This window comes from Saccoglossus kowalevskii, chromosome 4 (genome assembly GCF_978046115.1).
Source record: "Saccoglossus kowalevskii chromosome 4, keSacKowa6.1, whole genome shotgun sequence".
NCBI lineage: Eukaryota > Metazoa > Hemichordata > Enteropneusta > Harrimaniidae > Saccoglossus > Saccoglossus kowalevskii.
Window position 1 is genome coordinate 27,593,014 of NC_140644.1, and position 15,913 is coordinate 27,608,926.

The 15,913-nt window shown below is 33.2% G+C and overlaps 1 protein-coding gene across 2 annotated transcripts in view; it reads right to left on the minus strand.

The window, feature by feature from the left end:
- LOC102806253 (protein NSUN7-like) overlaps window positions 1–15,913 on the minus strand; it is a 45,566-nt gene that overhangs the window by 6,624 nt on the left and 23,029 nt on the right. Inside the window, exons 2-10 of one of the 2 annotated variants that reach the window (XM_085498044.1) lie at window positions 15,131–15,189; window positions 8,091–8,374; window positions 7,629–7,812; window positions 6,797–7,007; window positions 6,100–6,243; window positions 5,357–5,458; window positions 4,481–4,728; window positions 3,413–3,764; window positions 291–400 (exon numbers count right to left, since the gene is read on the minus strand). In XM_085498044.1, coding sequence (XP_085354170.1) covers window positions 309–400; window positions 3,413–3,764; window positions 4,481–4,728; window positions 5,357–5,458; window positions 6,100–6,243; window positions 6,797–7,007; window positions 7,629–7,812; window positions 8,091–8,374; window positions 15,131–15,189 — 1,676 coding nt within the window. In that variant the 3' untranslated portion in view covers window positions 291–308. The remainder of the gene's footprint in view (window positions 1–290; window positions 401–3,412; window positions 3,765–4,480; window positions 4,729–5,356; window positions 5,459–6,099; window positions 6,244–6,796; window positions 7,008–7,628; window positions 7,813–8,090; window positions 8,375–15,130; window positions 15,190–15,913) is intronic. The other variant, XM_078006919.2, reaches the window with a different exon arrangement.

Genomic DNA, 15,913 nt, shown 5'->3' on the forward strand with positions numbered 1-15,913 from the left:
ACTAAGTTAGACTCCAAAAAAAAAAAAAGCTATGTTTTGTTTTAGTTTGATAAGACTTTAATTAGTAGGAACACAAATTGTTGAAAATATCTTATAGAAGATACCAGACAAAACACACAACAGACACACATAGGATGTTATGTGGTTAGGAAGAGGAAAGTGATATTTATCTTATTTTTAAAAAAGCACACTTAAATCTACAAATAGTAGTAATACCTTAACCCTAGAGAAAAAACAAAAGAACACGCAAATTTGAAAAGCACGCCATTAAAGTGAAATACCATATGTACCGGACATTTGCGGTTTAGTTAAAATTTTTGCCATGAGAACTGTTGAAATTTCAATCCAATTCTTTCCTTTGGTCGAATGGTAATGGTGGATGTGGAGATGGCGGTGTGGGCTATAAGTAAAAAGAATATCAACACAAAAATAATTCTAGTACTCATAAGCTTTTAATAGGTTATAGAAATTAACATTATCGTTAACGCAGACTTGTTTTTTTAATTCAAGAAAAAAAAGCATGCAGGAAGAAGAAAAAATCATACAGAAAGAGGAAGCAGTGCTAATGTGCAAAAATTAGGATTGGGCATTTCAGAAAGCTGATATAGGCAATTCTATTGCTGAAAACACTGTTATTTATTTTTGTTCACACTAAGCAAGGATTACTAATGAAACCAGTAAATTAAAATTATATTTGTATCTACTACATGTATGCTATTTTTTTCTAAAATTTACATTCAACGTTACTAAGTTATTTGAGCAAAATTACGAATATAGTAGCAAAAACAGACAGCAAGTTATAAATTCCTTCGTTACCAGACAACCAACATAATATCAATTTTTCATGGATTTTCAAAAATTTGTGAGATGTATTTACATTTTGTGCATTGTTTGTTATATTTCCGAAAATTGCGGTCTAGAATAAAGCAGGAAATTCTGACAAAAACTCGAAAAGTTGAAGGTTGTTGAGTCAAGTATTGAAAGAATCTTTGTATTTATTTATTTATTTATTTATTTATTTATTTATTTATTTATTTATTTTATGTATTGCTTTGAAGTTTTTTGCAATTACACAGGAACAATAGCATGTTACATACAGGCCTAGCTGAAAGCTGCTCTTCTTAAAAGTGACAAAGACCAAGTAGTCTTGCTTAATATTTGCTTATTTTCTTCAAAATATTGTTCTCATTTTAAAATTTTTGATCAAAATTTATAGACTATACCACATATTGTCAGTTGGCTCCAAAATTAATATTCTGATCAGAGAAAAATGCAAGAAACATGCAAAAATATGTCAATGCTGGCGGAAAAAAATCTGTGGCTGATACACATACTGTAAATAGATTTAAATTCACAAAATTAATTTTGAATTGAATTTGTACCAGTGCACATTTCCTACATCATAAATTTAAGAGTTTACAGCATTCGATGTACTAAATTTTAATGCAGCGACAATGTCACAAACATTTTGGGTCTTTGCCACAATTGTGAGGATCGACAGTTGATTGGTCAATGCAAATTAGTATAATTATAATATTGCATTCATAGCAGCACATTATGATTCAGTGTAAAGCAATACTGTGACGTTACATCATCGCAGTGTAAGTAGCAGAGTATAGCCAAATTAATATAATATAAAATTGCACACTTAGATATAGCCATTCTATGCATATATATAATCACTCATGCGTGTACACTATCAGACACATGATGTATATCATGAGGTGCAGTTGCCTTTGTTACCAGCCCATCAGATATATATATATATATATTAGACAATTAACATTCCTGTTAGGTGCAAAAATGGTTATACATTTCATTACACTACAACATATTGTCCTTGAAGTGTTGAAAAAAATGGGGCCAACTGCAACCAGCCAGCTTTGGAAGACAAACAGTAATTGGTAGGTACAATGTATGTTAAACTACTTAGGATTAGCTGACATTGCCAACCAATAGCACAATAGTACATATTCTCTGATTCATGAACACATCTGGGAATGGCTTTGATCAACATCCTTTCCACCCTGGCTGGTTACAGTTGAAATATTATAGTGACTAGGCGTATCAGCACTAAAACACTAGGAATGGGTAATTTTCCACCCACTGGGAGATCTCGCGTAAGGCATGAGAGGCGTGAACAAAACCGAATGTCTGCTGCAAAAATTGAAAAATTTAATTTTAAATTTGAATTTTTTATAGCTAATTCTCGAAATGATGATCTTTGAAAGGAGAATACTGTATTGAGATATAGCCTTACTTCATCAAAACTGACCATCAGTAAATATCTATAATGCTATATTGAGCGTGAAAATACCCCAAAATAATTTTCCGCTTGACGAATCCCATGCGATGTTTAGACGCTACTGCAACGTTATGTTTGTCCTGTTTTTAAGTTTGATTTCACACATAACGCAGGATCTTGCAGTGAGCAGAAAAAGTTTATTACATGTATGAATGCATGTGAGATGAACCCTTTGAACAGTCATAAAGTTTTATGTATTTTTCTATAATTTTTTTGTTGATTTTGGACCAAATTAACATAATCTTTCATTTCTTGCAGGTCTTGATCAAAAATATAGAAATTATGTGGGTTTATTTTGTGGTAGTTGTCTTGGATGTTATGGGTTAAGAGGTAAGCATCTATCAGGTGATCATCATAATTACAAGGTTATAATGCATCTAGCAAGGTACGCGTTTTGTGATTGGCTTGACAGGTAGGTATTGTGATTGAATAGCCAATAAGGATAAGTGACATGGTTATTGTGGTGTATCATTTTGGAGTAGAATGTTTATTTGTTTGTTATGCACCATTACCAAATATGTACAAAATTAAATCGGTGTCAGGTAAGATCATTAGCTACTTATTCAAAAGTAACTAAGTGACATACAGTAAAATATTTTGCTTTGTTTTCAATTCTAATTTCAACTAATTTCAACTAATTTGAAAATACGGAAACAATATCTATTAGATAAATTTATAGATAAATTTTTGTTGTGATATTTTGATTATGTTTTTCACATATTTACTGTACTAGGCTTATATAAAATATAATAATTGATAAACATATGGTAGATAAATATTAAATATGATATAAGATATGATAATATATATGAGATAGATACAATGATATATGATATGAGATGCCATACAAAATTACATGATACAGGATATCAGATAGAATAGGATTGAGTATGTTTGGTAAAGACAGGATACAGAGAATGAATAATGAATTTTGATACGGAAGAAGGAGCTGAGAATCTCGCATTAAGAAGTTTGAACGCAGAGGCACAAATGACGAGTGCATGAGACAGGAATACTGAGTGCAAACACTGAAAAAATAAAAACGCGATGAGTGAATATACAAGATCACACCAGGAATGGATTGTTGATGGAGTGTGTGTGTCTTACTTGCTGTACGAGGCTTCCTTGTGACAGTCTTGATTGTTCTGAAGTCTTCATCCGAGCTGGTATTGGGTACCAGTGTTGTTTTACTCCTACCAACCTTACGTTGTGATCGGGTCGGAGATACTCTCAAAGCTCGTCCAGGTGGCGAAATTTTGCCCTTGGGGAAGACTCGTCGTATTGAGGAAGTAGATTTGGATCTTGGACTACGTTGTCCACCCTTCTTCTTGCGTTTACCAATTTCTGCGATGGGCTCTTCATCTTCAGTGTCTATTTTCTCACCGTCAAGTCCCATTAAACCTTTGGCTTTAGCTCTAGCTATGATATCTGCTGCAGTAAGTTGGTCATCTGCTGTAGCCTGTAGGTATAGAGTGTTATTAAAGTCAGTCAAATGCATTTTTACAGGCTACATTTTTAAAAGCCCAAAATAAAAGATGTTGCTCCCCTTCCCGCTATCTAATTTTTAAAGTTTTATGAGTTTCACCAATTTTCACTCAATATATCCACCAATGAAGGAGATGAATGATAGAAAATATCACAAAGCCATTGTTTCCATAGAATCAAGATCAAATATTCTATTTTTTGAACTTTGTATGCATGAAGTAAATTTCTTCACTTGAAATATTAAGAAAATGTTGTGTCGGTCGTTACAGTGGGCACAAACAAGATTTGTATGAGAAATTAGCAAACTCCCTAGGAGAGTCCCTCTGTACATTGCAATATAGAGAGGAACTTTCTTATTGGTGCTATGAAATCATCTAATGTTATGAAAACAAATTGCTACATTTCATGGCAATGTCACTTCCCTGGAAAAATGTTGTTTTGATTATCATAGATATTGCAACATTGTTGTGACTGTACAAAGAAAGTTGTAAGTTATCTATACAAATCTTGTTCATATGTGTTTGCCAACCGACAAATACAGATGAAGTATGAGATAAGTTCTAAAAAGAAAGTAAGTTTTTACTTTCAACAGTAGAGGGCAGTCTTTACTAAGATCATTTCTGAACAGCTTCTTCATCTTTTTTGAACAAAACAACTTAGAAATAAAAACAATTGAAAAATGAATCCTACCTCTCTAGTTATTACACACACAAAACAACCACTGATCTTTGATGAGGGCTCGGTTTTGAAGTATCTCTGTTTTCCATATGTGTCTACATCTGATGGTGGTATTGGCAGTGTGGGTGGGGTAATCCTCCATGGCATCTGTTTAAGTGTGAGTCTGGCATTTGTATAGTCAGACACTTTAGTCACAACATTCTCATTTTCATGTGGACTAGTAGAATGTGTACAGTAAACAACGGCTTGAACTTTGGAAACTGCAATTGCAAAAACAAAATAAAATTCTGATTTTTAACAGGTCAAATATACTTTTAGATGAAAACGCAAGAATATCTGTAAGTTTGTTTTCACACAAGCCAGACAATAAGCTGTCAATCAAATCAACATGACACCAGTTATTGTACTGAATTTTATAGGGTATTAGATTGGACTATGAGCACAAATATGACATCATTAATCATTGGACATTCAATTTGATCTGTTGTCTATGGTGTGATGAAGTTCAGGAAATCATCTGCACACGGGGCAATTAAATAAATTGCATTCACTTGCCAAGCTCACTGTTATTATTTTATGTATGTGCATTGCAAATCTATTTTGGTCTGGATCAAGCTGGATATAGGAGATTTTGTCTATTTGGAAACAGATGGCACTACTCAACTGGCAGTTTTCGGTACTTCAGTTTATTTATTAAGTAATTAACATTTATTTATCTATGGACAGACTGTGAGCACTGCCCATCTGAGTTTTTCTTATGGATGGCATCACGTAATGCACAGAGCAAGCTAGTCTTGAAAAGTAACTAACCATTGCATGTTGACAGACTCAAAGGAAGTTATACATTAGGTTGTAGAATGCTTCTACCCTGTATGAATAAAAACTTACATTTTACTGCATGTTTGAGGTAATCCATTTGTAAATTTATGAGCTCATCAACTTTATCCTGATCTATCTCATCTTTAGATAAGTCTTGTAATATACTTGTGTCTGTTTATAAAAAAAAACATAGTATCGATAGAGGGCGCTATAAAACTCCTGAGGGTGTTTCACATGATTTGTTGTGAAATTGCATTGCTGTTTCTTTGGTGTACAAAACATGCTTCATTGTTAAGCTGTGAGCACAATGTTTCACTGACAAAAATGACAAGAAATCTCCAGATATGGATAGCATCAATAAATGCTTCAATGCATTTAAACAATAAACAACAGTGATCACCATTCAGCATAGTGTTTGATACAAGTCCCATACCCATGCATGTCAAATATATTTTATTTGAAATTTTATATTTAAACCAATAGCAACATTTAAAAATTGTACATTAGTTTGCATCTAAACACAATACTTCAAACTTACAACAAATCACTGAACAGTATGCTGACATGATTTAACAAGGACATTACAACGATTGCCGTAGTGACTACTTTTTCCAGTACACAGTCATATTGATATATTTAAATGGAGGTGGTTGTTGCAACATTATGTCCAATATGCCACATATGCTTGTAAAATACAGTCTTATTTGTTTACACAAAATTTGAACATGTGTTGTATACAGTAACCAACGACAACCTGGAATATATATCACATTCAAAACAAAAATCAGCGTAAAACAATGAATAGCTCTTACCTTCACCATCATGTAATATGTAATCCACTGGATTTGTAATGCCGGAATGTGAACAAGGCGGTGTTAACAACACCACTTTGACATTCTTAAACCTAATGTCTGTAGGAAGAACATCTAAAAAGTTTTCTTCAACTCCTCGTACATCTAGTGGGTATAAACATTAAGGACAAAAAATACATCGGACAAGTGAACCCAACACTTTTATTTTTGTTTATGTAAATGAGATGGTATACATGTGTACAGGTGACTTCAAAATCTTAACCACTTAATTGGATTAGATGCATGATTACAATCTGTATTCAACCCACAGTATTAGTTAATTGGATTAGATGCATGATTACAATCTGTATTCAACCCACAGTATTAGTTAATTGGATTAGATGCATGATTACAATCTGTATTCAACCCACAGTATTAGTTAATTGGATTAGATGCATGATTACAATCTGTATTCAACCCACAGTATTAGTTAATTGGATTAGATGCATGATTACAATCTGTATTCAACCCACAGTATTAGTTAATTGGATTAGATGCATGATTACAATCTGTATTCAACCCACAGTATTAATTAATTCCTACCAAAATTTTGCATGAAGTCATTAATTTTGGACTTATGAAAGATAACAAAACTTGACTTCATCGTTCAAAAGATATACAGTGACAGAAATCATAGAGATTTATATACAAAGGATACTTTTAGCACCAAAACTTTCCATTTTTTCCCTAATCGCATTGTGATGAGATGGACTATTGATACCAAATGCAAACACTGTACTGCTATCTTGATTGGTAAGTGATGATAGATGAGCGGTTATTTTACCGGATCCAACGTGTGTATGGATGATATCATCACCTTCGTTTAGTAAAGCCTTGACTGAATGCGGACCAAAACAACTTGCTTTATCCTATATATATAAAGAGAAAAGTTTAGTTAATGGCTATGTAGAACAATTAATGGAAATAATCTAAATCCAAGTCAATATTTGACTTTTAGATTTGCACAGTACTCTGTTTCATGGCTGCCAAAAAGTAAATATTTCTTTTACTGTGTTGAAGTATACCTTAGATGTAAATTCCCGCCAAGATCTTGTTGAGAGTGAGACAGCCAGCCAAGACTTTGTCGTTCGAACAGTGTTCCACTTACTCCTGTCATCATGTCTATTGTTCCTTTGATCTTTGTACACACAGTATTTGGAACAGCAGACGCAATGACAGGAAAATAAAACACTATTTGAGGGGCATGTAGTCACATGGTTTCAACAGACAATAATTTACGTTTAGCGACTTAACCTTTTGAATGCTATATGGTTTCCCACCAAAATGTCAGAGCCACATTTTTACATATTTTACTTTAATTTCTTAATTTCTTTGTTAATTACACGCCTTGATAAAAAAAATTAAAAAATATGAAAAAAAATTATTAAAGTTTATTCTGTGGCAGGTGACAAAAGTTAACCTCACACACAAGGATTACATTCACTGGTATTATAGGCCTGCATTATTTGAAATTAATAAAGCCACTATACCTGTAGTATGAGATGAAAGTCTTGTACAAGTTCGTGGCTTTCTAGTTCCAGTCTCAGATCAGGATGAAACACAATAATATTCTTACACTGCGTGTCCAGGTAGAACGTTGTACTTGAAAGTTTGTCATCTGACATCACTTGATAGAAACCTTCCTCTTTCAGTGTTTCAATCACTGTTTGCGTACTGTGGAAAACAAGATACAAAATAAGAATTACCATGATCAAAAAAAGATTAGTTTGTATTGTATAAAACTTTAATAAATACCATCCTGAGTCATTTGAAAAAACAAACAAACATTGACTTTTATATATATACTGCCCTCATGTGATTACTGAAGTAAACACCTTTGTTTTTATTTTTACACAAAATCACAGATGGATGTTCGATCACCAATGTTGTTTCAACCATTGAATGTAATTATATAGACAAACAAAGTTTATATCGACAAACACTGTTTCTACCTTGTTTTTATTTGGTTCACCCAAGCATATACTGGCAGATCTACAGCTTTTGTTTCCCTCTGTCTCACTTGCTCCGGTAACAAGTACTCAATGCTGGGAGCTTTAAACTTAATTCTGTTCCTCGCCAGGGCTGCATTGAATTTTGTTTTATAAGAATTTAAATCCTCTTCTACTTCGTTGACATGTTCTATTAGTGTCTCCCCAACTTTCTTGTACCTTTTCCTAAACCGCCTATCCTGCATATCTTGTAAAATAACCATTGTAAGTGCATGGTTTTCATCAGGCTGAAATTAAAACACACATTATTAAAGATGGCTGCCATCTATTGGTGTCATGGCAACTAGAACCTCAATTGCATACACAACATCTGGAAATATATAATGGACAGTAGACATTTTTATGTAACACTTATAATGACTATCATAGGTAGACAAAGAGGACACACACCTAGGCTCAGTGACTGTCACTGAGTTTAAATGTGGGGCCGAAGTTCACATCAGCTAAAAAAAAATGTTACCAAAACAGAGTTGTCCAACATGTGGTCAATAAAAAGATCATTCAATGTCTGACTGGTTAAGCCCCCTTCCTATATGGATAAATTACAGTCTAACGAAGCAATAAGATACTCATTAAGTCCACTGCCAGCAGATATCATTTGTGTGATCAATCAATCAACGATAAAAGGACATAGCTGATTAGTTTTCTAAGTCATATCTTGGGGCTGATCACAACAGAGAGCACGAACTACGGGCTGATTTACGTCTTCCTTTATTAACTTTCTGTTCAACAATGAATGAATGAAGGACAAAATTTAAGATGTTGCAGAGATTGGTATTAAAACTAGATTGAATTTGTGGTGCAATGTTTAAAAGATTCAAACAAGAGGCATGTGTCCTTGTAAGCATGTGTTGGGTATAATGCTAACTCTGCCCAACCCAAAGTTGGTCTACCACACACACACACAATGTAAATAAAACATTTGTATGTACATGTATGACATAGCATTGATGTTTAGCACTGATGCTATTTTTTCAAAACTAAACTAATTAAGTTATCATTATTGTATTTGCTCTATTAGAAGCGTATCTGACTGTCATAGAACAGCATGCCAACCAACAGTTGCATGTATTGTGTACTGGAACATTGAAAATACGATTTGTTTTGATCGTAGACACACCTCTGTCATTTATGTAAATGCACATTTGGGACATGCACATTAAAAACAAATTCACTGGTATAAACTATTTTTTGTTTCTACTGCAAATTTGTTGGTACAAATTTACTTGGTCTTTGAGCTTTTTGAACGCTGTAATTTGTTCTGCCATGATTTTGGAGCAACAATTTGTACATACATGTATGTATTTTTTGATTATTTCTGTGTTACTTTCAGACAAAAAAAAATATAATTTCACATTGGCTACATGTCATAATCAATTTGTTTTATAAATTATGAGAATCACATGGCTTCAACTGTGACCTGTCTGATAATAGTTTTGGCCCCAAGGAAGCCACAGAATGCTCCATTTTAACTCAGAATTATCAAAAACTCCACACCCTGGTAGGAAGAACCCTATCTCCCCTACTTGGTGGCGTAGCTGAATTGCAGTACTCCCTCTTGCAGTTTTTTTCTAGAAAAATTCCCTGTATGATATTAAAGCCGACCTTCTCTTGTACTGCCCACTTTAATATATGTATATAATATTTTTACCCTAGTATGAACCCCACTCATGTATAATGTACAATTTAGCTATTCTAAGCTATTTTATCATCTGTATAAGTCAACAACGCAAGTTATATGACCCTGCAGTGAATTCCTACTTTCTCAATTTCTACAGATACTGTGTTATTTGGGAGTTCTTTTTGTACAGAGCTATTAAAATAATATTTGAACATCTTAATAGGATTTGTACTTGAACTTCACTCCGATTGACATTCAATTTGAGATAGCAAGCACACTTTCAGTACATGCACTCGGAAAAGCTTTTACTCTTTTGTTACCTCCCATGGGATGTAACTGTCCATTCTCCATATACAACAAACATTGGGGCTGTTTGTTCATTTTTTAATTAAAAATGGGCAACAAGATTTTAGTTTTGATAGCACAAACACTTATCTCATATAGACAGGTATATCTATTTAGATGTTTGAAAAGCTGGCTTACTGCAATTATAACTTTATAGAAAAAACACTGAGTCAGACTTATTAAACTTTTATAAAATATATACATTTTTAAACATAGAAAACACATTTTTAACAGAAAAAAAGTCATTTCAAGAATCAGTCATGGCATTTAATGAAGAAGAAAAAAAGTGTACGGTGAATTTCTTTGTGTGCAGGGAAAATCTAGGTAAATATTTTGAGTTAAAGAAAGATTGGAATACTTGTAACAATGAAAATTTCAATGTTGTTTTTTGACCTTCACAAAATGTGGATTCCATAGAAACCATCAAATCATATGAATTTTAGCCAAAAAATATTATTGTTTATATAATCCTACCACAAAACTGTATTTGTTGTTCTAGCCATGAAGGTTTACAACAACAATACACCAGCTACCATACATACCTGGGACGATTGGTCTATTAGAATCTATGGTCAAAATAAGTCATATTTTAAAAATTCAGCACACAATAAGTGTAATTTTTGATTTACGTGCGCTTCTAGTGGAGATGTGCTTTTACAGTGCAAATACAGTATAGCTTAAAAGTTGAATCAGAGTAAGTAGAGTTAACTGAATATTTTGAGTCCATGATATTTTAACTCATTAGTGGGTTACTTTATATAAAGATGATCTGTTAGCATGAAATGAGGCAGAGCAATTTAAAATCCAAACAAAACAGCTGTCATAAATTCAACAAAAATGACCAGTGACCAACCCTGGGGATATTTAGCATCCGTGAGTATTGATCATGCTGTGTATAATGCAGCTCTCATTGATCAATATATTGATCAAGAAACCGTCACGAAAGTGTTGATTGCAAGGAACAGATAATGGGAATGTGTTACAACCATATTTTCTTTATTACAAGCACCTGTACTTGTGTCAATAATGTTGTGTTAAAATGTGAGCATAAATAATCCAGTGAAAGTTTGTTACTCATACAGCCTCAATCAGAGATGCACTTCAAATAGAGCTAATATGATAGCTGGGGGTGAAAATTTCATTTCATTGGAAAGTTGGGTGTTGCTATCCTTCTTCATGTACATGTATTTGGTAAAATTAGTACCATATTTGCTCTATTAGAAGTGCATCTGTAAATGCCAATGTAAACAAACATTTACATTAATTGTATACTGGATCATTAAAATATTAATTTGAAAAACTTTGGTCATTTACATAAGTGCTACTAACTGAGTAAACTGGTATAATTCTGTCAAAGTGAGCTATTTATTCATTATATACAGTTTCTATCAGCACGTAGATACACAAGGCTCTATTTTTCAAATGAATATATTATGCTTTTTAAATAATCAAAAGTCTTTTGGTCATTTAAGAATTATCCAAAGCAAAGTGAAGAACACAATATACTATTTAATTAATTTTTGTCAGAAATTATACTTGGCATCAATTGTCAGTCATATATGTCTACAAAGTTGAGAGAATTTAGATTAATTGTTAATTTGGCATGGGAATAATTACTACTGCTATGAGATAGTTACTTTAGTGAGTGATCTTTTTCTCATAGAAACCATCATAAAAAGTGGATTTCATTGAAGCGGGATATTGATTTGTATGATGTGTAATTCCAACTGCCTTGGGGGTTGATGTGTACACACACGTTGGGATGACAAGTTCATGTCAAATTATTGATTTCTACTATTATGCTTTCTGACATTAATTGGTAGCACTCTGATCTCTATTACTATGGTAACCAAATATTTGTAAACACACCTGTCTTTCAGGGTATATTCCTATGTATGTCATGACTGTAAGTGCATATGAACTTATCATTGCAATCACAGACATACAGTCAATTGCAGTTTAGTAAAACTTTTCACCACTTTCTCGCCCACATTTTTCTGCACTTTTTTCTTATATTTTCTCAATATTTCTGGAAATGAACCCTAATTTTAGAGCCAACGGACAAAATTTGGATCAATTTTCAGTTTTTACTCCAAAAATTTGGCTATTTTTGTTCCAATCTTCTGAAGGAAAGTGCAGACTATGAACGAGACTATTTTGTGAATTTGTGATAAAAAGAGGGAACTGGTGGTGAAAAGGTTAATGGTTGGATTCAAAGTGTAGAAACGGAATACAGAGGATATTTAGTGGTCCAGTGAGGCCTGCACTACTTGTGGCACCAGTCATGAAAGTTATTTGCTAAAACCTGTTCATTAAGTACATGTACAAATAGCAGAACACATCGGGATGACCACAGACTACTGTATTCAAAATGGCTGCAATTATACCTATTGGCAAGTCAGTATTCAAACAAGGATTTTCCCACAGTTGATGTTTACTACCCATTAGCAGGCATTGAAATGTTGTAATGTAATGGTGTTAGATGGGACAATAACTTTATGAGAACTACTATCTCACTTTATGACCTAATTGTTCTCTTTTTAATAAAGATAAATGTGTAGTCAGTCCAATGACATGATATTGCGTAACCAGAAAACATTGATTATTTCGGAATTCTTTACAAATTTAGAAGATTTATTGGTGGGAACCAACTACATGTAAGAAACATAAAATACCCCAGTGTGACTGTGACTGTATAGCTAGAAGTAAATTGGTGCTGGGAGTATTTCAAAATAATACAGGTATTTGTTGGTTAAATAAATGGACAGGGAATTTATGTACAATTTGAGTACATGCATTTCAAAAAAAGAAAATATCAGGATGTTTTGTATATTCTTGTCTTTTATTTACTGTAAACTGTGACGTTTTAATACTCATAAATGTTCACAATTTATATATACAACTCAATGGAGCTGATTGTTAACGATTAAACAATCCCTTGCAAAATGAAAGTGGCTTACAGTATTTATTTATTGTACAGGTGTCCAAGAAACCATAGTGGAATGCTCTTTGATTCACAATGCGCATTTTAATCAAAGTTGTATTACTCATATTATTAGTTTCATATCTTTACAAATCCTGAAATATTGAAATACATAATTAAATGGTCATTACACTTGACAATGAACATGTTGTAGTCAGTTGGAACTTTATATATTGTTTGAATTAAAATTCCCTTGCATAGTATTTAAGCATTACAGTCACCGCACCACATGTACAAAACGTGGTGCTTTAAACAGTTTTTACCTTTAAACATTTTATCAAGGTGCTTTACAAATACCATTGAACAGGTTTCTATAGAAGCCATTAGTCACATCCAGAGTGGAGCAGAGTTGATTTTTACTCAATTATATACATCTAATATTATAATTAACACATCGCTGCACGCTGATCTAAATTTCAGTGCTGTGGATATACCATCCTGCAATGTCTATAAAGTATTTCCCTGGCTACAAAAGTAAGTTGTCGTTTTTAAAGCTGATGCATTGTTACTGTTAAAGTATCAGTACAAATTAGAACTCCAAAGGCACATAAAGAATTAAGGTAAAGTAATCGTGGTGACGCGCACTTAAGGAGGTTAATGGAGAATTATTTGTCTGATTATGGGTCCAAAAATTGACATTTTATTTAGTGAACTTTCAGTTCAGTTTCATACAATGGGAATTTCTCTACCATGATAATACATTTCACATAGGCCCAGTGACATGCTCAGAAGTACACAATTTGAATTTCTTTCCCATAAGGCTTTGCACATACATGCATGCTCAGTAACTCAGTAGATGCCAAACTGGAATTTCTCTCCCATAATGCATTGCATACATGTGCAGTAACATGCTTTATGCAAAACTTGGATATAGCTCAAACTGCCTTAGGATGTCTCACTGATCACAAAAACAAATTTGGCTACCAATGAATGTCTATGACTTCCTTAGATGAAATCTTATAGAACAAATCTGACAATCATGTGCAACTGACTAGTACCGGTATATATAATTGCTAAACCCGAGAAAGTATGCATTCATGTTATTTCATCTTCATCGCTACACTTGTCACTCTGCATAGATAAGAATGTTCCATATTCCTTAAACACAGAATACCCAGGACTCTTTCAAGACTATGGATCCACCAAAGAACAGAAAAAGTGTCATTGCAATGCAAGATTTAAAGCGGGGGAGTCATCACCTGTGCATGCGTCAGATGGCCATAGCGTGTCATTGTTTACAAGTGTCCACCCATGAGCTTTTGCGCTTTTAGTGTGTGTTGTTATCGTCGCTTGGGACTCAATTCCTGTGTGTGTGCGCAGGTGACAAGCCTCTCGCTTTAACTCTGGGGAAGCATGTAATCCAAGTAGTAAATACTTTGTATTTTGTTATTTAACTGCCATGTCTCAATTGGTGGCTGAACTTTCTAACTTCATACAGATATTAATGTGTGAGGCATCAACCAAAGTTGGTGCAGACAAAACAAATACTTTATTTGTGCAAATGACAAACGTTTCTACAGTCAGGACATACAAGACTGTCACGCTATTCGCCCCCTGGTTGTGATACATTGATCATAATCTAGATAATGCATGTGTAGTTGTAAATAAGTCTGTGTTTGAGTCTAACTATGTCACCTGGGTTAACAAATGAGTTCTTTTAATTTCAAACCTAACTGCAATGAATTAAGTTTGACTCATAAAAGGAATCAACTGATAGGATATGAATCCAACTTGTCGATGCCAGATCTAATTACCATATTTGCATTACGTCATTATCTGATTAAAAGTAGTAGTTATATATAGTGTGTCTCGTTTTATCTAAAAAATAATTAACTAATTGACAGTGGCAAACAAATACAACTGTCATGCAATATTTAATCTTAAAAGCCTTCAGTAAAGTATGCTCTATTCCCAGCGGAATGTCCAGCATAAAAAAAGAGGTGACTAATTTAAATAACAACTAAAATGTTTTGTGTCTTTCAAATTTAGCAGCAGATCATAAAACATGAACAATTAAAAAAAAATACAACTCACCGTACTATAGGAAGAATAGTAACCGCTGTCAAGGAGAATGTCTTCCAGGAGGGCTTGATCTGAAAAATTAAAAAATAGTTATTATTTACTCAAACAACTTTCTAAAAAATATAACAAACAAAATCGTTTATGTATTTTTTTTATTAAAAACAAGGATCAAGACCTGTAGCCAATGTGAGATTGTGTCTATACTTGGTCTAAATTTAACAAAACAAATTACCTGGTATATAACAAATACATAAAAGTATGTGAAATGTTGAACACAGATTAGGTGGGAAATGTTGGCATTCAAAATTTTTATAACTAAAAGTAACTTTTCTCAGTATTGGGCATCAGGTTTATATGAAAGAAACAAATGACCATGTGAGACCTACAATTATTATTTCCTCCATGTGAAAAAGTATGGCGAGTTTTAGTCACAGTATTATTGAGCAAGTTTACAAATGAAAGGCATAAACTAAGAAAAGAATGTCTTGATCTGACATAATGTACCTTTTTTTTTTCTCTATCGCCATGTTGTCAAAATTCCAAAGAGGATACTAGTTCAATGAAGCTTATTATTATAATTACAAGACAACCTACGTAATATTTGTACTCTCTTTATTTATTAGCTCTCAACACAGTGAGTGAATTATTATTTAAACCTACAAAAGGTTGACTTATTTACATACAATAATATTATCTGCATTTAGGGTTAGAAATGATTGAACTAATTGCAGGATAACCATAAACCTTTCCAAACCACAGACAGATCTGCTCCAAGGAGTCAAAATCATTTTTAAG